The sequence below is a fragment of the Apium graveolens genome, chromosome 8 (assembly GCF_009905375.1).
Source record: "Apium graveolens cultivar Ventura chromosome 8, ASM990537v1, whole genome shotgun sequence".
Lineage (NCBI taxonomy): Eukaryota > Viridiplantae > Streptophyta > Magnoliopsida > Apiales > Apiaceae > Apium > Apium graveolens.
Genome location: NC_133654.1, coordinates 262,446,202 through 262,466,282, shown reverse-complemented (window position 1 = coordinate 262,466,282; position 20,081 = coordinate 262,446,202). Strand labels below are relative to the sequence as shown.

Below are 20,081 nucleotides of genomic sequence, written 5' to 3'. Positions count from 1 at the left end.
ACGTAAAAACCGAAATCAAACTGAAAAAATTCGGTTTTTAAAATGACAATCCGTAACCTAACCAAACCGTTATTAAACCGTAAAATTCGGTTTGGTCGGTTTGGATTGGGCGGTTTCGGTCGATTTGGGTAATTTATGCTCAACCCCAAGGACAGGGAGTAGATATTAATTTTAGGATAATTTTGTATATTTTATTTTGGCAGTGTAATACAGTAAAACCTCTGTAAATTAATACTCGATTAATTAATAATCTCTCTAAATTAATAATTTTGTCCGGTCCCGACTTGGGCCAGTTCAAAAAATGATCAATTTCGATAAGATAATAAGATAATAATTTTTTTGAAAACCCTGTATAAAAATATGGTCCCAATAAAACTATAAATTAATAATTCCCTTATATTCATAAAAATATAGCTATTACATCTTTGTAAAATATGATTCAATTGTAGTTTGCTTTTTCATATAATTTAAATCAACATGAAACTCATCCCCAATCTTCCTTATTGCATCCAAAAGCTCGGGTGTGGTGCTTTCATGTTGCATCAAAAAGTTATTAAGCATTTTTGATGTGTTGAGTGCTTCTTTATGTGTAACCGGCTCCAACGGTGTTGTATCGTCTTCAAGATCATCTTCAACACTATTTTCAAGCATGGTGTTTGCAATCTCTTCTATACTCTGGACCTCGGAACATGATTCATTTTCACCCGGATAATCTAAGAAGTTATTAACATCCATTTTATTACGATAACTTAGATCCTTAATCATCACCTCAAGTTCATGAATGTATTCTTCCGGAGTTGTATGTTCATTTAAATTGCTCGAAACTTCATCTATGGAACGAATTTTGCAATGTTGAAAGCACCTTGCTATTGACTCTTGTTTTACATTTGTCGTCCACGTCGCGACTGCATAATTGATAGCATCCAAAACATTAATCTTTCCTGGATCAGATTGTCCTAACTCATAACCTTCTAATAACCCACGATAAAATCGATAAAATCTCCTGCGATAGTGCATCTTGAAAGCTCTTATAATTCCTGCATCACAATATATTATACACTACATTTATTTTTGAATCTAATATATTGTACATTACATTGACTTTCTAAATTCATATACATTGAATTAATTGAATTAAGTATAAAATATAAATTGTACAATTCATTTTATTTAAATTTATGTGAATAAAAATTTAATCAAAAGTTAATTTTGTTTGCTACCGAAAATTCTCTATAAATTAATAATTATTAATTTATCGATTAATTAATACCTCTCTAAATTAATAGAATTCTCCGGTCCCAACTATATTAATTTATAGAGGTTTTACTGACACATAAGTTTTTATTCTGCAAATACCAATAAATATAAACAGTTTAGATATAGTTTTTAAAATTGGAAAAAAATATAAAATTTATGCGTCTGGGTGAATACCAAGAAGATAATACTCTGGAAATAAAAAAGGTCTAAATGCTCCATCTTGTGCTAGCATGGGGCACCCATTATAGTTGTTGCTCTACATTCTACTGCACACTTGGGTCCTTATCTATCATGTGTTTTGATAGCAATGAGAGCAACTTGTTGTATAGGCTGGCGTGTCTCTAAAGGCTAGTGGCATAACTTGTTCGTTTCTCTTCCATCTCAATTTTTGATCGTTCGATATATTGAAGAAAATATTAGACAACTAAATGGCCTATTCAAGGGGAAAATAAGTCTTAATTTTTTCCCTATATTTCCTAAGTTGTGCTATTAAGATTGTGAATATAGTAGTTTAAGGTGTATTCGGTATTCCTGTCTTTATTCTGTTGCTTCTTATAATTTTACCTTGTTTAGATAAGTGTTTGGTTCTTTAAACCCTTAGAATAAGTTGAAACAACAAGAGGCAAAGAGTTGGAGAAGTTTTATTTTAAGATAAAAATTGACAAATATAGCATGACTCACTAGTCATAAGTCATAACTGAAACCACTAACTTTATTTCCTAGAAATGGGGAACCCATGTAATTTATAGTAGCTTAAAGCCCAAACATATTATTCCATAAGCTGTGGAATTTAGGTCCATGTATTTTATAGAAGGTTAAAGCCCAAACATATTATTCAATATGCTGTGGAATTTAGGCCCATAAAATTTTCAAGTGTCATGTTCTTGAAGTTAGGAAACTACATTAGACTTTAAGTTCATCTTGTAAGTTGTAACGATGTAACCCGAATCTCGATATGTTCCAGTGTACCACATATTAGTCGGATTTGAGAGGGTAAGATATTTATGGATCTTACACCAACTCCTAAAATTAGATGCAATTTTCACGGAGGTCTATGAACCGAAATAGATATGGTTGAAGACCACCTATCACTGAACTAGGGGAGCAATTTTTTCAAGAAACAATTCTTGTACTTCAGGAGTTTAGCTATATTAGTTTGATTTCATTGCTTTAGATAACTATCATAAATGAATTTAGCTGCTGCAGAATCCAAGCTTCTTTATTCCTGTAGCATCAGAGCTGTAACTTGGTGTAAATGAAATATTTGATGATCTTGTTGCTGCACATTTGAATATCTTGCTGCTGCACATTTGATTATCTTGCTGCTGCACAATCCAAAATTCCTGGTCCCTATAGTAGCATATGATGCAAACAGTATATATATTGCATAAAATATAAATTATTACCAACTTTACCAATAAAGTTAGTAATATATACTCTTTGATACATGTATATACTGTTAGACATGTCTCCATGGTCTTTCTGCATGACTCACGCAATCTGTGTACCTAAAGCAATCAACAAGATGATCAATGGTCATCCCTGCAGCTTGCATGAACGAGTACACAATCACAGGTCCAACAAATCGAAAGCCTCTCTTTAGTAAGTCCTTGCTAATGGCTTCTGCTTTCGGTGACCTCAGAGGTATGTTTCTCGGATATCTGAATCTGTTAATGACTGGTTTGTAATCCATGTATCCCCAGATATAGCTACTGAAAGATCCATACTCCTTACCAATCTGGATCAGTCAAATATAGTATTCAATGGTAGGAAGTACCGAAGTAGATTAATAATGCAAGTTAGTTGATCATTTGCTGAGATAGATAAATATATGTACTCATTATTCATTCTCTATTAATAAATTACATAATCTAGTAGCTCAGAAACAGATGCTTCGCAAACATTTTAGTACTGAAAAAGTATGATGAGACTTGCCTGTTGTATGCATTTGGCATTGTCTAAAATGCATCTTACTCTGCTTTCTGCTAACATAATGGCTTTGTTGGCGGATATTTCCTTGATCTCTTTCTCTCCCATTTTGGAAACAGCCGCGGGATCAAATCCAGCGAAAGCTTCTCTGTTTTAGTTTCCCAGGAACCTTGAATCAATTGTCCAGTTAAAATTATCACAAGTGTAGCTTTACTAAAAAGCCGGAACCTTTACCTGAATAATTCTTTTCTCTTTAGAATTTCAGTCCAATTAAAATCCGTAAGCATACCACACATTGCAAGAAGTTCAAACAGCTGACTGTCACACAAATTACCAGTTTTAATAAACTATCCTTAGTACTTGATATTTGGCAGAGAAACTCAAAAATAAAGCACCAGGTTTTAGTAGCGTACTTGTCATCATAAACTGGAAGTCCCCAGTGCTCATCATGAAATTGTACATAGAGTTTATCTGTTAAAATAGTTACTGGATTACATTAGCATTCAGACACAAACACATGTATGTATATGTTTGTTCAGTATATTAAAATTTCAGTTGTGTCTTGAAAGTAAATGTCTAACTATATAGGTAAACTAAACTAAAAACTGATATAAACAATATTCTCTCGAAATATCAAGCGTCGTTACTATGGTTGAATTTGAAAAGAAAAGTAATGATCCTGTTATTGTCTTTAGGATATATAAACTGTTTTGCATATGGTAGAAGATAACATAAAAAAGTATAAGCTGTACTTAAATGCATGTCTCTGCAAAATCACAATACTGAGATTTACATGCATCTGGTCATGGACTCTGAAACTTACCACTATTTGCTGTAATCCAGTTACACCTGTTCAAGCCTTCACTAGTCCTGGGAGCTGGGCTTAGCTTTTGCATGTACCTAGCCGCAGTTGAAAACTCTCTTTTTTCACGTGGAGCAATTAGGCGAATTGCAGCAGTGATTTTCTGGTGTAGGGTTGAAGAAGAATCTGTGGAATTGCTTGAGTTCTGAGACAGAGACAATGACAGAGATGACAACGATAGAGGTGACGTACTTGCATCATAGAACCTATCTGGATACACTTTTTTCAGGTGTTTGGATAACAAGTTGTAGTTTGGCTTCTGATCATCTTTTTCTTTGAAAGAGCTATTCTTCTCCCTGACAGGTCTTCTTACATCTTTAGACATTGCTAGGTGCTTATTAAGAAGATTATACGACAAAATTACTAGTTTTAGATTATTCACCTGTAAAAGATGCAATTATACGAAATTTATAGAGGTTGTAATGTGGATTTGGAACTGCACAAATGTAAAGGTGGTTGGTACAATGCAACTTTCATTGCTGGGAACTTAGGTTATTGGTTTTAAAGCTGAACTGATTAGTAAACTGAATATGAAATACTATAGAGAAAGTGACAGTTGATATATTCAAAGAGTATTTCAATGAACTGTTCAGAATACATGATTAAGAAGAGAAAGTATACATTAGATTATAAATAGAAAATACATTTTGGTTGGAGAATATAATTGCATGGCATTCAAGGGTTGGGTCTTGTTAATATTAACTAACACATAACCAATAGTTTGTAAGATAATGTAGGAATCTACAACAGATGAATCATTGAGTGTTCTTCTTTCTATATACAAATGTCTTGATAATCAATGCCAAAGGGTCATCTGGAATCTTGCTTATGTATGGCTGCTTGGATAATCTTGTCTAAATATCTAACAGATTATCAGTGGTCCTTGGCAAAATTATATTTTATACAGACCAGTATTGTAAAAATTGGGAATAGGGGAAGATCGGTCGAGTTACCGATTTAGGAATAATTGAAAATCGGAGATTAATCGAAGTAAATATCGGATGTATTATAATATTTAATTATGTTTAATATATTATTATCATTATATTAGTTATTTATTAACAAATATATATTTATTATATCATAATTTCTATACTTATTCATATTTAAATTAATATAGTATTTTAATTTTAATAAATAAATAAATATACTCCAATAAAGAAAATATTCATAAAAATAAATCAGATTTCAAAGATCGAATCGGTCGAATATTTTGTAGGGAATTAATCGGTGAATCGGGAATTTTTAGAACACTGACACACACGATACACCAAGAAACTTTCAAGGTTTAGCAAGAATAGACTCCAGAACTTTATATATTCTATATAAATACAAACAATTTCCATATTTTTTAATATAAATAATACTAAAAAAGGGGCCATTGTAGAAACTCAATCCCACTCATAAAATGGTTTTTTGCAGAGATTGAGGCAAACCTGTTGTCTGCACATTAAGATATCCCATCTTTTCTTCTTCATCAACCCTGATTTCTTGATCTTATTACTATTTTTATACTCACAGAGTTTAGCAGTACTAAAAGTTTCTAAAATGACATAAAAGTGGCTCATCACTGCAACTAGGAAGCATATGAATTTAGTGAATTAATAATGCATAGTTCTATGAGAACTTGAGCTGTGTAGACTCATTTGATGTATCTAATAACAGGCTGATAGTACAGACTGCAAGTTCTCCTCTCGTAATAGTTTCACTGTTTTAGAGACTACTCCCCAAATAATTCACACATATTTGAATATATATGAAAGGCAGAAACTTGTTCTCGTACTCTATACATCAAAAATGCTATTGCTATTCATTCTCTTTACTCGCTGTAATATCCTTGAAGGAACCACTAGAAATGTTTGAAGCATAAAGAATGAATACGCTAACAAAGTAGAAAACTCAAATCATCAAAAATGCCTTATCCTTAATTATCAACGCATTTGCTGAGGGCAGTAGCAGGTAGAACAATTTGTATATACATCTCGTTTAAATATACAAATATTTTATATGCAAGCTTCGTCAGGTGATCAATCGACCTTATATTGGAGGAAAGTTACAATAGATGGACTGCATATTCCAGTAACAAATCAACTTTCTGCTACCTTTGCTTTCTGATGGATCCCCTCCCTCCACTCTCTCAAATTATATTAACATGATGTCCCTTCAGCACCAGGGAAATCTTTTCAATGTTGTGTGCCTTAACTGGAACTAAATACTGTGTAAGATTTGGCTTCTCTTATTCTCTATATCTGTGTAACGCAACAGAAAGAATTGATTTTCCTTCCAAAACAAAATAAGGATAACAATATATCTGGAAACAAGATTTCTGATAGACTTTTTTTTTGCTAAATTTTCTGATAGAATCTACGCCCTGCAGAAAATAATTCTACAACTTAGTTGACATCTCCATTGTTGTAGATTACTAGATTAGTTTAAATTTAATATTTCCACTTTATTATCATACAGATTGGTATAATGTCAGTAATCTGGCTACCTATGTATGATATTTCATAATACCTTGTGAATTATAGTGAGCTGAGTCATAAAGGGGCGTAATCAATCTTCATGTTCCATTTCATCTTCAGAATCTGCACAGTAAAGAAATGTGATTTAATAATGTCCCAAATTTGATACAATTACCAAACCTTGAATCTGCACATTGCACAATAGGTGCTGAACAGAGATTTTACTAATGCAAGGCACTAATTACCAACGGAAAAAGGATGCATAGAAAAGATAGGCCAATCAAATACCAGTTACCATAGGGGTTGATTAGATGCTCCACAGATTTTTACTAAGGAAAGAAAATTATTACAAAGGAACATGTACATTAACTTAGCAAAAAAAACATGTACATTAGATGTGTAGCAGAGATACTTTCCTAATCGAAGTAGCATATAGTGGGTGGTGGGGGTGGTTGTGTAGGGGAAGGAGGGGGGGGGGGGGGCGGTAATGATTCTTCTTTTACTTGAGTTAAAATTTTACCCGTAACTTCAACTACTATACCAGCAAGCTTATATATAAAACCATATGAGCAATCAAATATACAGATCAATACCTACAGAACAAGGTAAAATGCTGAAGAAATTGGATAAGGACAAGGTAATGCAATAGGCTATTGATGAATCACAGAAATAGTATTGGTATTAAATGTACGTGATATATGGACTTCTCATATACATGGAAAAAAAATCTCAAATCACAAACTTACCAGATCGGACATCCTCACTAAGTTGGCCTTTTGCTTGGATTTGTTTAACAAGCATTCTAAACATTAACACCCACCAATATACATGAAGAACAAGCAAGGAGAAGAGAAGAGTATTGAAAACGTAATAGTAGGCAACTCTGTACTTCTCTTTGTCCAAAACCTTGAGAAGTTCATAACTGCCACAAGAAGGTCAAACAACAGTGTTCATTTCGATCTTATTCTTTTGAACATAATAGCTGATAGAAAATATAAGATTGGGTCAGAAAGATATATACATATCACCAAGTCATATGCTAGTGTGAAATCTTAAACCCGATAAACTATCAACACCCCTAAACTCAAGTAATTTAATACACTGGTAGAGATTCATACCATCACAAAAGTTTCGAATTACTATTGTTACATTCACTTGTACTTAAAGTAATAACATTCTGATGTTAGCTTCTCATAGCAATAAATTTGACACATTAAATTTTACTGAAGCAAAGCAATAAGTAGAAAATATCACCTTGTACTCCTGAGGATCCAAAATGGATAGTAAATAAGGCGAAGCAAAATCCATGATAAGACGAACAGGATAAATGAAAAGCTGGCAAGTTTCTCTGCTCCTCTATATTTGGACATCTTCCCAACTTCAAGAAATACATCACTAGCATCATGAAGAGCCAGAATAACAGAGCCCACTCGAATGAATCTGTAATGTAACCCACAAAGCAATCAATTTTAATTCCATTTCTACCAAGATAATGGGGACATTATAATCTGTTTACTTGTTCACATGATGCTTTCTTGAGCATGTTTAGAGCTAAATAAAACTAGCATTCTTTTGGAGTTTAAACATTATGTCTACAAGCATACCTTAATATGTACGACGAAATAATGAGAATGGCAGTTGCTAAATGGTGGCCCATGGATACCCCAAAATCAGCCCGCCTCGTTTCCCAGAATATCAAAGCAAATATAGAGTATGTATAGAATCCACCAGCATACATATATAGTCCTTTTAGTTTTAACCTGTATTTTCAAAATGAAATGACTCCACTTGTGGAAGGCAAAATGCTTGATATATATATTTGTGTGTGTGTGCGCACGCGTGTGTGTTAATCAAGTCGAATATAGTAGCCTATAGTAGCCAAACTTGAAAGTGAACAGGATATTGAAAATCTTACTTAGTTTTCTGCTCTGGCCAAACTTGATTTCCAGGGCCTGACCAAAATTTGGTAGTGTCAGTGAACCAAGGCTCATTATAGGTTACAGAAAGAGCCAGAATCTCCGCCGAAAGAAAATAAAGACATTTCCAAGCTGATTCCTTGAACTTCCGTATCTTCTTTTTCCTGTCATTCGTCTCAAGATCTAGCTTTTGATGTTCATTTCCAAATATCAACCATCTTCCCGCTTTCTGCAACATTTTATCTATCACTTATTTTTTAAAAGAAACCAGCCAACCACTCACATAAACAAGTTTAAACCCTACATTTGAGATATACACGCTTTCTTTCCATATGCTGTTACTTCTACAATTCCTTAAATCTGTATTCAAAAATCCTCTGTAAACCTCAAGTCTCCCTAGTGGACCTATGATCTAAATTTACGAGTAACTTACACTTTGATTTCTCCCTTTATCCAACATATATTTTGAATTGAAGTGCTCTACGAGCATAATTTACGCTCTGGACAGGGAAAAGATAAGCCTGTCTTCTGGATTTGATAATGTGCAAACCAGTTAACCGGAATATGGAGTATAAAACTCTCTTCTTTCAAAGCTCCCCAACCTATTCTATTCATTAGATTTTAAACTACCTCAGTATCCTTGACTCTGCATTTAGCCACTCAAATGATTATAAAATTGACTCCATTAAAGTCTATTTTCGGACCATACAGACAGTTCACTACAAATTATCTACAATGCAGGAACGTTTGGGCACTGCTTGTCTAACCGATCACAACTTAACATGTACCATCGCCAAGATCTTCCATTTCACCACGCCGCCAATAGATAATCTATTCCAAATTGAGTTTGTAAATCTAGGTATATACAACTAACAGCAAAAAATTCCAAATTTACCAAAAACCCAAGATTTGACTTACAATATCTACTACTACAATTCTATAAACCTACTAATTCAAACATTAAACAACAACAAAACCTTATCATTGATTATCTAGTATCCAGGGACATTCAGGTACGCGCTTGTGTTACCGATCACACTTTATCATGTACCATTGGCATGATCTACCATTGCATTTGCACCATACCACCATTAACCAATCTATTCTAAATTTAGTTTGTAAGGCATCATGTAGAAATGTCAATATATCATATGCATATTTACATTCATCCTACTCTTACACAAGTACAACTTACAAGAACAACAAAATTCCAAATTTAACAAAACTCCAAACCTGACTTACAACATCTACTACAATTCTACAAACATACTAATTCAAACATTAAACAACAAAACCTTAACTAAACTAAAAAAAGAACACAAACACATCAAATGGGAACAGAAGTACATACCTCAAACACAAATCTGTCAAGAAAGAACCTAACTGAAGGAAAGAACACTGCAAACAAAGGCAGAACAGCCAAATCTTGATACTCAGGATATGATTCTTGTTCCCAATCAACCAAACCATACAAATCAACAAACCCCATTATAAATATCTACTTATATATACTATAAAAATAGTCTAACTCAAATGGGCTAGCAATATATATGGAGATAAGTTTGAGCTAAGCAAGATTAGATCAAGTCAACCACCATATCTATTTAGAACATAGATCTTTTTTAAGACAAAAGTAACACACATCTATGTTGTGTTCAGTAAAAACAGTAGAAATCAAGATTCAGGTCTTATAAAAAGATTAAAAGTTGGTTACTTTTGGTTATAACAAGACTTATTGTAGAAGTACAAATAGAGTCCACTTGTGTGTGCCAAATGGAGAAATAATTATTAAATCTTTCGAAATAATTTTTTTTAATCTTTTCTTGCCTTTAAAGACACTTCTAAAAATTGTGTAGAGTCAATATCAACCAAAAGAAAATAAAAAAGATTACGAAATACTTGGAGTAAAATAAAAGTCATCTAGAGGTGACTCAAATAACTCGGAAAAGCTTATTTCTTGATATCTATAATTATTGGAAAAAATTAAGGTCAAATAATATTTGTTTTGAAGGGCAATTTCTTGTATAACTTATCATAAGTTGAAAAGTGCATATGAAGTTATTTAGGTGTTTGGATAATTTTACTTATAATTTATTTATAAGTTGATAATGTGCTTGGTAAATAATAACTTATAAGTTATAATTTTTTTTGAAACAAAATAAAATGTAAATTAAAAATTATATGAATTAATAATTTTAATAGATGAATATAGTATAAAAAAGAAAAAAATATAAAAACAAGGATAATGAACTCTGATAAAACTATGTAATATTCCCTCTATACCTTTTTAGTTATCATATTTTACTTGAGTGTGGTCAAATTGAATAAAATTTGACCACTTGAACAAAATAATAAAAAAATTATTAACTAAAAAGTACATTTAACCTAATATAATATATAATTTTCAGTTTTTTAAATAATATAAGAATAATATTTAAACTTTGATAAAAAAATGGATCAATTTGACTTCTTGATAAGAAATGTGACAACTAAAATGGTAGAAGGGAGTATACACCATTCATCTCGAATAAAATAAAATTATACTATTAATCCGGGCTAAAAAAATAAAACTGAATATAATTAGATTTAGTTTAATTGTATAATGATCTCAGGCTAAAATAAAATTACACCATTAAAACGGGTTAAAACAAAATTAAAATTTTAAAAATAACAAACTATCATTTAAAAATTTTGAATAAACAAATTTCTTATCTTAAAATTTTGTGATCGTCTTAAATCGAATTTTGGCCAAAAATATTTACAAAAATATTTAAAGCTATTTTTGTATATACCCCAAAATATAAATAAAAATAGAAAATTATAAACAGTAATATATGAACTAAGTTATAAACGAGACCCAAGAGCTTCATGAATATATGAAATAAAACATGTACCTCAGATTCCACTTTCTCATTTTGACCTTTTATGTAGAGAAATGATCATTCCTTTTAATTACCCAAACAGCCATGTAAAATTGAAAATGGACGTAATGCCCGTTTAAGCTGAAATGTAGTTGTGCCAAACATGCACTAAATAACCATGTTTCTTAACTTATTCAGGGTTGAATATACACGAATTTCATTTTTATACTCTAAATCTAAAGATTAATTTGAAATATATTTGATTAATAAAGATAGAGAAATTACTATACCCTATTCTCGAACTTAGACTAAAAATACTACTAGCATTTTTTAAAAAAAATTGTGGTTTAACTATCACTTGAAAATAATTGCAAAAATACAGTGCAAACAAATATATAACTAGTTGTGTTGTGCAAGACATACATGTACATAATAAGACTAAGTCACACCGACAGCCCTAATGATAAGTTGTATGATAATCTAATCTTGTATTATGTAATTATATTTCTTGAGTCTGTAAAAATGCTAAGTAGAATAGACTGGAAGATTTTTCTGTGAACAACCTTCAACCAACCCTGGAAGAAGATCAAATCCTGATTATGACTCAGAGAGAAGTATAACAGCTTGGATTTGAATAATTTTGTTCTAGGAAAAATGTTCTAAGTCAGATATCGACAAGTCACATATCAAGGGATATCGATAAGTCTGTCGAGAAGTCCAAAATGACTTATCTAGAAGTCCCAAGAGATATCGATAAGTCAAAATGCATGTAGAGATCTCAAATTTCAACAAGTCAAAAAGTCTATGTAGAGAACTGAAGATATCGACAAGTCATTTCTTCACGTAGAGATCTAGAGATATCGACAAGTCAATTCTTCATGTAGAGAACTATAAATGTCGCCAAGTCAAAAGCCTATGTAGAGAACTGGGGATGTCGGCAAGCTATTCTCCATGTAGAGAACTGGAGACCTCGACAAGTCAAAAACACATGTAGAGAACTCAAGATATTGATAAGTCATTATATTTATCGATATGTGACATCTCTACAGAACAAAAGAGATCTCGACAAACTATCTTAAAATTCAGAATACATACAGGTTAAAGATTCAAGATTATCAGTTAATAAACAATTCATTCACTGAATTGGAAAGTCTACAAAAGCAGTTTGAAGAATACAAGATCAAGGGTCAAGATTTACTGGATATAGGATGGTCATAGACCTACAAAATTCTGCACAGATTTGTTAACACAAGAAATATAAATAGACAAGATAGCTTGAGAAACTGTGTTAGTACATTTTAGTGCAAGTTTTGTAAACCCGTGTTGTTGGTCTATAAAGCATGCACGAATCCTTCGTTTAGAAGTATCAAACAGATCTAGAAAATATCTTGTATACTCTCTCAAGATTTGTAGCCGAGTTCTTACTTTCAAGAACACAGATTTGTAGTAAAACAAATTTGATTAATACAATCAAGTGAGTTTTTGATAATTTGTTTGTGTGCTTACAGTTAAACAATTTATCTCTACAAGTTCAATCTGCTTTGTTCATTTATAATCCAAATAACTTTCAAATCCAATTAAAATCCAAAAAAACACATTCACGCCCCTTAATGTTATATTTCACTGCACTCAATATCTAACAAGTTGCAACAAGATTTTGATTACATTCGAGATTGGAATTTTAAAAACTCATTGTGCTTATTAACAACATTATTATGTTGATCACCTTTTACTAAACATAAGATAAACTCTGAAGAAATAAAATCAAGATGCTAACAACTTTTCTTTCCTTGATCTAACACTTATTTTTGGTTCCACCACATGAGAATCATCATTATTATCAATAATTTTATTTGGACCATGAGAAGTGCTAGAGTTAGGAGTATTAGAATCATTGCCCCCCTCTATTTCATGATTAAATGAAATTAATTTTCAAAAAATACCACATTTCTCAACTCCACAATTACATTTGCATTCATATCTAAAAACCTATGTGCCTTGCCAGCATACCCAACAAAAACACCTATTAAAACTCTAGGATCAAGTTTAGTTTTTTTTAGGATTGGGCATTCTATAATATGTTAAACACCCTACACTTTAAGATATGAAAGGTCCGATTTTCTTTTCTTTCTAATCATATAGGATTACACTTTTATTTTTTTGAAACAGTTCTATTATGGATATGACATGCAACCAATAATTTTTCACCCCATAAATTAAATGGTAATTTTGATTTACTAAGCATACAATTAATCATTTCTCCAAGTGTTCTATTTTTTCTTTCGGCTAGACCATTTTGTAGAGCAGTGTAAGGTGCACTAACTTGATGAATAATTTCATACTTTTCACAAAAGTATTAAATTCATGTATAAAGTATTCACCACCTATGTCGGACCTTAATACTTTAATCTTTTCACCAAATTGATTCTCAACCTCGCCTTTATAGATTTTAAACATGTCAAATGACTCATTTTTTTGTTTTAAGCAAATATATATAAATATGTATATATATATATATAAGAATCTACAACAATTATCGATAGAAGTAATAAAATACATTTTTCCTCCACGAGTAAGCATGTCGTTAAATTTACAAATATTCGAATAAATTAAATTTAAAAGTTTAGAATCCTTTTTTACACTTGGAAAAGGTTTTTCCACCATTTCAGACACTACGCATGTTCACATTTATCTAGTTCATCATTAAAATTTATTAATCCCAATTTTTTCATTAGTTTAAAAGAATTAAAATTAACATGTACTAGAAAGTCATGCCACACCATATAAGCAGAACATTCAATTTCATTATTAATAGAAAATTTATACATACTACCACATGCATAATCTTTTTCTCCAAACATGTCACTTTTTGATAAAATAACTTTGTCACTCTCAAACACAACCCCAAATCCTTTCTTATAAAGTAAATCAACAGAAAATAAATTCTTTCTCAAATGAGGAACAAACAACACATTATGAAGAGTCAACTTTTTATCACTTGTGAAATCAAGTTCCACAACTCATTGGCAGACAACGTTAATACATGCAGTATTATCCATTTGTACCTCTTTAACAAACGAGTTCCCGTCAAATAGTTTAAACATTGACCTATCTTTGCACACATGAACAGTTGCTCTAGAATCAAGTCACCAACCCGGATTCGTCAAAATTCAATTGACCTCAGATATCATGCTAACTAAATTCTCTTCCTCAAAAACATTTGCAGTATCCTTTATTATAGTTTTCTGAAAATGACAGTCTCTTGCAATATGCACAGGCTTACCATAAACCAAGCAATCTCCTTTTTTCTTAGAAGCAATACCCTTCTTTTTGAATTGTTCATTTTTCTTCTTAATTTATAAGGAAAAAAATTTCTCTTTAAAATTATTTTATTATAGAATCAAATAGAGCATGACAGAAATGAAAATGCTGAAAAAAAATACTGTAACAAAGGCCCGAAGGCAAGTAAGGTACAAAGCCTGAAGCCAAATAAGTACGAAGCCCGAAGGCGAGAATATTGACTACAAATAAAAATGAAAATTGCAAGTCAAAGAATCTAAGGCTGAGGGTCTTCATCGGAGAGCTCTTCGTCTTCAGCGGAGGAGATCGCAGGAGCTTCCACGGTCGCCCGACGTATGAGATCTTCCAGGATGTCGTCCATCAACTGCTTATAATCCCAGCCAAGTCTGTGAGCCTTTTCAGGAAATAATCAGCGCCGAACTAGAAGCAGCGCTCTTTAGTCTGATCCAACTATTTCTTCGTCTTGCAAAGCTCCTTGCGAGACTTTTTCAGCTGACCATTTCGATGGGCGATCCTCCTATTCGCCCGGGCCAGATCCCCCTCCAGTCGCTGCCTGACATTCTGTAGCACAGTAGATTGGCCGACCAGAGTGTCATTTGGCAGCTGAACTTTTTGGAGCTCCTCCTCGGCTGCAGTGGCCCTTCGCTCTAGCTCCTTCACCTCAGCCATACGACCCTGCATGTCCCGAACTTTTTTTGCAACAACAGCAGCCCCAGGAGTAGCCTGTTAGGGTGTAAACACGCGCTAATAATACACGCAAGTATACGCGTTCACAAGTAATATAGAATACTTTCTAGTTCGTTCCCACAGAGACTCATACTAATTATGTTCAATTACACTCACTCACCAATGTATGATTACTTCTCAATATTAAAACAATAACACTTAGATTGATTAACTAATTATTAACTACAATTAACTACTAGAATTAAGCACTTAATTAACACTTAAATTAACAAATATAAAATACTCATGAGATCACAACTTCATTACTACTTCCTTCAAGAGTCATTGTTATTACCCTAAGCATGCAACAGTGATGATATTAATCGAACAACACGAAACTGATAAAAGCCAACTCTCATTGTACTAATACAATTCTACCAAACATCCATAATTAAGATATAAGTTGAATAGACATCAATTATGTTGAGTCCCTATATGTCTACAGAAATTGACAACATAACGATTTAAGCACAAGTTATTCCTTTTGATTACACAGGGCGAATAAAATGGTTAGAGTTACCCACTAATCATGTATACTCATACACGAACCTATGCTAGCATGGCAAGTTCTAATCTCAAGATCCACCATCGCTTCACAAGAAATTAACACCCTATCTTATATGTTCGCGACGCACATAAGACGAATAAGCACAACCAATACTAGATATCATACAATCATCACACACTAAGGTATTAAACAACTAACTAAAGAATTCCATAGTAAATCCGTTACGACCCCATGATCACGATTAGCCCATGATAGCACTCATCGTCATCATGGGTTCATATGAAAACATGATAATAACACACAAGAATAATAACTAAAACTACTTATATTAAATCAGAGTACGTCACAAGAGTATATAGGTTCAAAGTAAAGAAAACTAGCATCCAACGTTACAACGAAATAAAGAATCACAAGAAAATATGCTTCCTCTTCGTTGCGGTGTGCTAAAACGGTCTTCTTCCATATCTCCTCGCTCTTCGATTAATACTATGATCCAACCTTTGTGAAACGTCTCTGAAATCTACTTATATAGGAGTCCCATAATACCCAGCTAACTCAGAAGTTGGAAGTTAAACAGAACCAGGAGTCTAAAATATTAATTTTGATTTTCCGTCCTTGCGCGGCCGCTCAGCATTCCTGAGCGGGCGCTCAGCTTCCTGAGCGGTCGCTCAGCTCCCTACTGAAAACTGCTCTGTTTTTCTCCCGTTTCTTCGCTGCAATCTGCTCCTATCTTCCCGCTTACAATGCTAAACACATGCCAAGACTTATTATTGATGAAATCTCTCTCAAAATGTAATTAATACCCTGAAATGCACAAACACTAGAAAAACACATCAAATACACAAAATACTTGATTTCAAGACATCAATTCAAGCCATTATAAGACGTTCGAAGTGGTATAAAATGCCACTTATCATACCCCCAAACTTAAATCGATGCTTGTCCTCAAGCGTCACAGACTCAAAAACAAAACGAAAACATGCATGAATGCAATCTATATGAAATGCAGCGATCCCCCTTACTACGACCAAACCAACCAACTTACGATATCTCAACAAATGCAATTAGGAGAATAAAGATCAATCAAACCATGCAAACTAACATACAACCGGAAACGTGGTGTGTGCAGATGCTTAACAGATATGCTTTGAAACTAGATCAATTATTATAACTCGACTATCCTCAAGGTAATCACATGATTATACAAAGAATAAAATTCTAGGCACAAAATGACTTAGAACACTTCAAGATTTCTGGAGCTTATTACGGAATCATGCTTTTTATTTATCACAACAAACCAATGCTTATTTGACCATGCAATGAGTGATGTCCCCAAAAGACTTATGCAATGGTATCCATGTAGCGAGCGTTAGGTTAGCAGATCCCAGACTATAAAAGCCTTAGGTCACTAGGCACAAAGTCCCCTAAGAACTTAATAACTCGAATACCAAAGAGCCCACTCGTGATCAATTATGCATAAACTCTTTTTTTTCTTTTTTTCTTTCTATTTTCTTTCTATTTTTTTCTATTTTTTTCTTTTCTTTTTCTTTTCTTCTATTTTTTCTCAATTTCTGAGCAAGCGCGTTTCGCTCCATCTTGCTCAACCCTAGACTACTCGCATAAAAATACGAGCCGACTACTAGCCATTTGACGCCTAGCCACAATCAGCAATAAATTCCACTTTTCACTCCATTTTTTCTTTTCATGCCTTTTATCACTAAGAACCTATTATAAATTCTAAGCATAATCAATAGATTAACCCTGAAAACCATCAAACCATAACAACAATCTAGCCTTAAGCATTCTCTAAGACTTAGTGAAATTACAAGTATTTCTAGCATGCATGTCAACCTACACGACTCACCATCACTTTAACGCTATCACTACACTCGCATCAATATCACAAATCAATTGGTAAATCAACGCAAAAGGGATCATGGTATATGCATGAGCTACATGATATGATAAATAAATCTATAAATAAAAATAAAAATCATAATAAAAAAACTATATGGCAAAAATATGCAATTATATGAGCTAAACTATCATGAATATGCAACTAAATGACACACACAAAATATTCCTTAACTACCACCCCCAAACTTAAAATCTTCACTGTCCCTAGTGAAGGTAGTAGAAAGGAACACATGGTATACCTACTCGGAGAGATCATCATCATCATCACCCTCAGAGGGTGGAGTATCAGGATGCGGATATGCAGAGTCCTCACCAAGAACTGGTCACTGGATGTCAGCTCCAAGGCCTCGAAAAACAGTCCCAAGTGCAAGGGTGAGCTCTTGAGCAAACCTGCTCTGTGTCTCATACATAGCATCCATCCTTCTCGACAGCCTCCTATACTGGGCATCAGCCATCCCAGCCCCCTCCTGGCCTCTAGAAGAACCAGCCTTATCACGCCTTGGCTTCGTCATGGTAGCACCACGTGCTGGACACCGTCCTGGAAGACGATAACCCAGCCCATGCTCCTCGGGCTCTCCACCAGTCCACTCCTGCATCGCATGCAGAGTCCCAGAGTCAATAGGAGCGGCCGGCAACTGCAACTACTCGTGAGACGACCACTGAACTCCCACTGCTCGGCAAAGCTTTGTAACGGTGGATGCATAAGGGATGTTCATGTGCTTAGCTCCCCTCAAAAACTTCAGAATTCCTTGGTAGATGAACTCACCAAGGTCCACATAGTACTCCTCATTCAAAATTCCCCATAACAACTGTGCTCTCTCAACTGTGACCTCATGTGCATGTGAAGTAGGCAGAATATTAGCGCAAATAAAAGCATTCCATGCATGGGCATACCTATTCATCGCAATCGCCGGAAAGTGGCGATACTCGTTAGTCCCAGTCTTGAAGGTCCAAACTGTTCCCGACCTATAGAGAGTAGCACAAATCAAATCCAAGTCAAAATCCTCAGCAGTCTTCTCGTTCCAATTCTCCTCCGTGAGCTTCCTCTGTCGCTGCCCAATCACACGGCGAATCGCCGCAGGGTGATAATCCACCGTCATCCCCCGAACAACAGAATACCCATTCTTTTCAGCCTTCGCGTTCGCATAGAACTCGCGAACAACGCTCATCGGAACTGCTTCAGGAGACTCACAGAAAGCAATCCATCCCTTCTCCGCAATCATAGACAAAAACTCACCATCCCTCCCCGATGGTAAGAACCCCCTCTCCTTCAAAATCGGCTTACCCAGAAGCCTAGTATACTCCTCCTCAGAAGCCCTATCAAACAACCGAGGCCTCGCAACAGTACCCCTTGAAGAATCAGCAGTAGGGACAATGCTGCTGCTATCAATAGTCCTGGATCTCTTGGGTGCCATTGAAACTGAGAAAAAGTGTTTAAGATTTGTGTTTTTAGGTTTGGGAGAGAGTTTAAGGTTTGAAAGTGTATGGGGAGTATATGGAATAGGTGTATGTATATATAAGGTAAAGATTAGGGTAAAATTTGATTAAGAGTGGGTTTGAGGGTTAAAAACATGGGATAATGGGGCAATAGGTCGTGGGTAATGGTTTTGTGTTTTGTTTTTTTTTATTTTTCAGATTTTTTTTGGATTTTTATAAAGGCAAAAAAAAAAAATCTGCCAGTCGGCCCCTGAGCGGTTGCTCAGCAAAGCTGAGCGGGCGCTCAACAGAGCTGAGCGGGCGCTCAGGGGTCTTCTGGATTTTTTTTTCTTGCCCTATTTTTTTAATTTTTTTGTGGTTTTGGATAGGTTACTAACTTCTAAGGGTTCCTGTAACAACAAATCATGGGTTGCCTCCCAAGAAGCGCTTCTTTTTCGTCATTATCTTGACGTAGCGTACCTTAATCAAGTTGACAACAAACGACACTAACCACTTCCCGGTTTGCCGTGTCCCCATAGTAATGCTTCAAACGCTGACCATTAACCTTGAATGCTTGGTCCGGATCATTCTAAAAAATTTCCATCGCTCCATGTGGAAACACAGTTTTGACAATAAAAGGTCCAGACCACCTTGATTTCAACTTTCCAGGAAAAAGTCGGAGACGAGAGTTGAATAAAAGAACTTGCTGCCCCGGCACAAATGACTTAGGATATAGCTTCCTGTCGTGCCACCTTTTCACTTTTTCCTTGTACATTTTGTTGTTCTCGTACGCTTGAAGTCGAAATTCATCCTGTTCATTTAGCTGAAGCATTCGCTTCTTTCCAGGTGCATCTAGATCCAGGTTTAACTTCTTCAACGCCCAATAGGCCTTATGCTCAAGCTCCGCAGGTAAATGACATCCCT

General features: G+C 34.2%; 3 protein-coding genes across 4 annotated transcripts; all 3 read right to left on the bottom strand.

Moving 5' to 3' along the window:
• Positions 1 to 417: 417 nt before the first annotated feature.
• Positions 418 to 1,995, bottom strand: LOC141680832 (uncharacterized). The gene is made up of 2 exons (XM_074486943.1): positions 1,969 to 1,995; positions 418 to 1,059 (listed from the first exon to the last, which is right to left on the bottom strand). Exons 1-2 carry the CDS (start codon positions 1,993 to 1,995, stop codon positions 418 to 420), a joined length of 669 nt encoding a protein of 222 aa, XP_074343044.1.
• Positions 1,996 to 2,533: 538 nt separating this feature from the next.
• Positions 2,534 to 4,509, bottom strand: LOC141678901 (uncharacterized). The gene is made up of 5 exons (XM_074485324.1): positions 4,010 to 4,509; positions 3,600 to 3,657; positions 3,421 to 3,504; positions 3,193 to 3,334; positions 2,534 to 2,995 (listed from the first exon to the last, which is right to left on the bottom strand). Exons 1-5 carry the CDS (start codon positions 4,371 to 4,373, stop codon positions 2,717 to 2,719), a joined length of 927 nt encoding a protein of 308 aa, XP_074341425.1. The 5' UTR covers positions 4,374 to 4,509; the 3' UTR covers positions 2,534 to 2,716.
• A 1,443-nt stretch (positions 4,510 to 5,952) lies between these two features.
• On the bottom strand, positions 5,953 to 10,115 carry LOC141678318 (ceramide synthase 1 LOH3-like). Of its 2 annotated transcripts, none has more exons than XM_074484606.1 (7): positions 9,781 to 10,113; positions 8,429 to 8,658; positions 8,118 to 8,273; positions 7,768 to 7,953; positions 7,260 to 7,435; positions 6,566 to 6,636; positions 5,953 to 6,297 (listed from the first exon to the last, which is right to left on the bottom strand). In XM_074484606.1, the coding sequence occupies exons 1-6, from the start codon at positions 9,916 to 9,918 to the stop codon at positions 6,605 to 6,607; spliced, it is 918 nt and encodes a 305-aa protein (XP_074340707.1). In that variant the 5' UTR covers positions 9,919 to 10,113; the 3' UTR covers positions 5,953 to 6,297; positions 6,566 to 6,604. The 2 variants fall into 2 exon arrangements, with proteins under 2 accessions (XP_074340707.1, XP_074340708.1); XM_074484607.1 differs by lacking the exon at positions 5,953 to 6,297 and adding an exon at positions 6,301 to 6,419 and having other exon boundaries at positions 9,781 to 10,115.
• Between the last annotated feature and the right edge of the window lie 9,966 nt (positions 10,116 to 20,081).

Excerpts from the sequence above, each read along its gene's own strand:
- LOC141680832 (XM_074486943.1), bottom strand. The coding sequence starts at position 1,995 with ATGGGTTCCCCATTTCTAGGAAATAAA. Across the intron at positions 1,060-1,968 it reads CCCCATTTCTAGGAAATAAA|TGTATAATATATTGTGATGC; the intron begins GTTAGTGGTTTC and ends AAATAAATGTAG.
- LOC141678901 (XM_074485324.1), bottom strand. The coding sequence starts at position 4,373 with ATGTCTAAAGATGTAAGAAGACCTGTCAGGGAGAAGAATAGCTCTTTC. Across the intron at positions 3,505-3,599 it reads CTTCCAGTTTATGATGACAA|TCAGCTGTTTGAACTTCTTG; the intron begins GTACGCTACTAA and ends TTTGTGTGACAG. Across the intron at positions 2,996-3,192 it reads ATGCCAAATGCATACAACAG|ATTGGTAAGGAGTATGGATC; the intron begins GCAAGTCTCATC and ends TGACTGATCCAG.
- LOC141678318 (XM_074484607.1), bottom strand. The coding sequence starts at position 9,918 with ATGGGGTTTGTTGATTTGTATGGTTTGGTTGATTGGGAACAAGAATCA. Across the intron at positions 8,659-9,780 it reads TTGACAGATTTGTGTTTGAG|AAAGCGGGAAGATGGTTGAT; the intron begins GTATGTACTTCT and ends AAAATGTTGCAG. Across the intron at positions 8,274-8,428 it reads TGGCCAGAGCAGAAAACTAA|GTTAAAACTAAAAGGACTAT; the intron begins GTAAGATTTTCA and ends TTGAAAATACAG.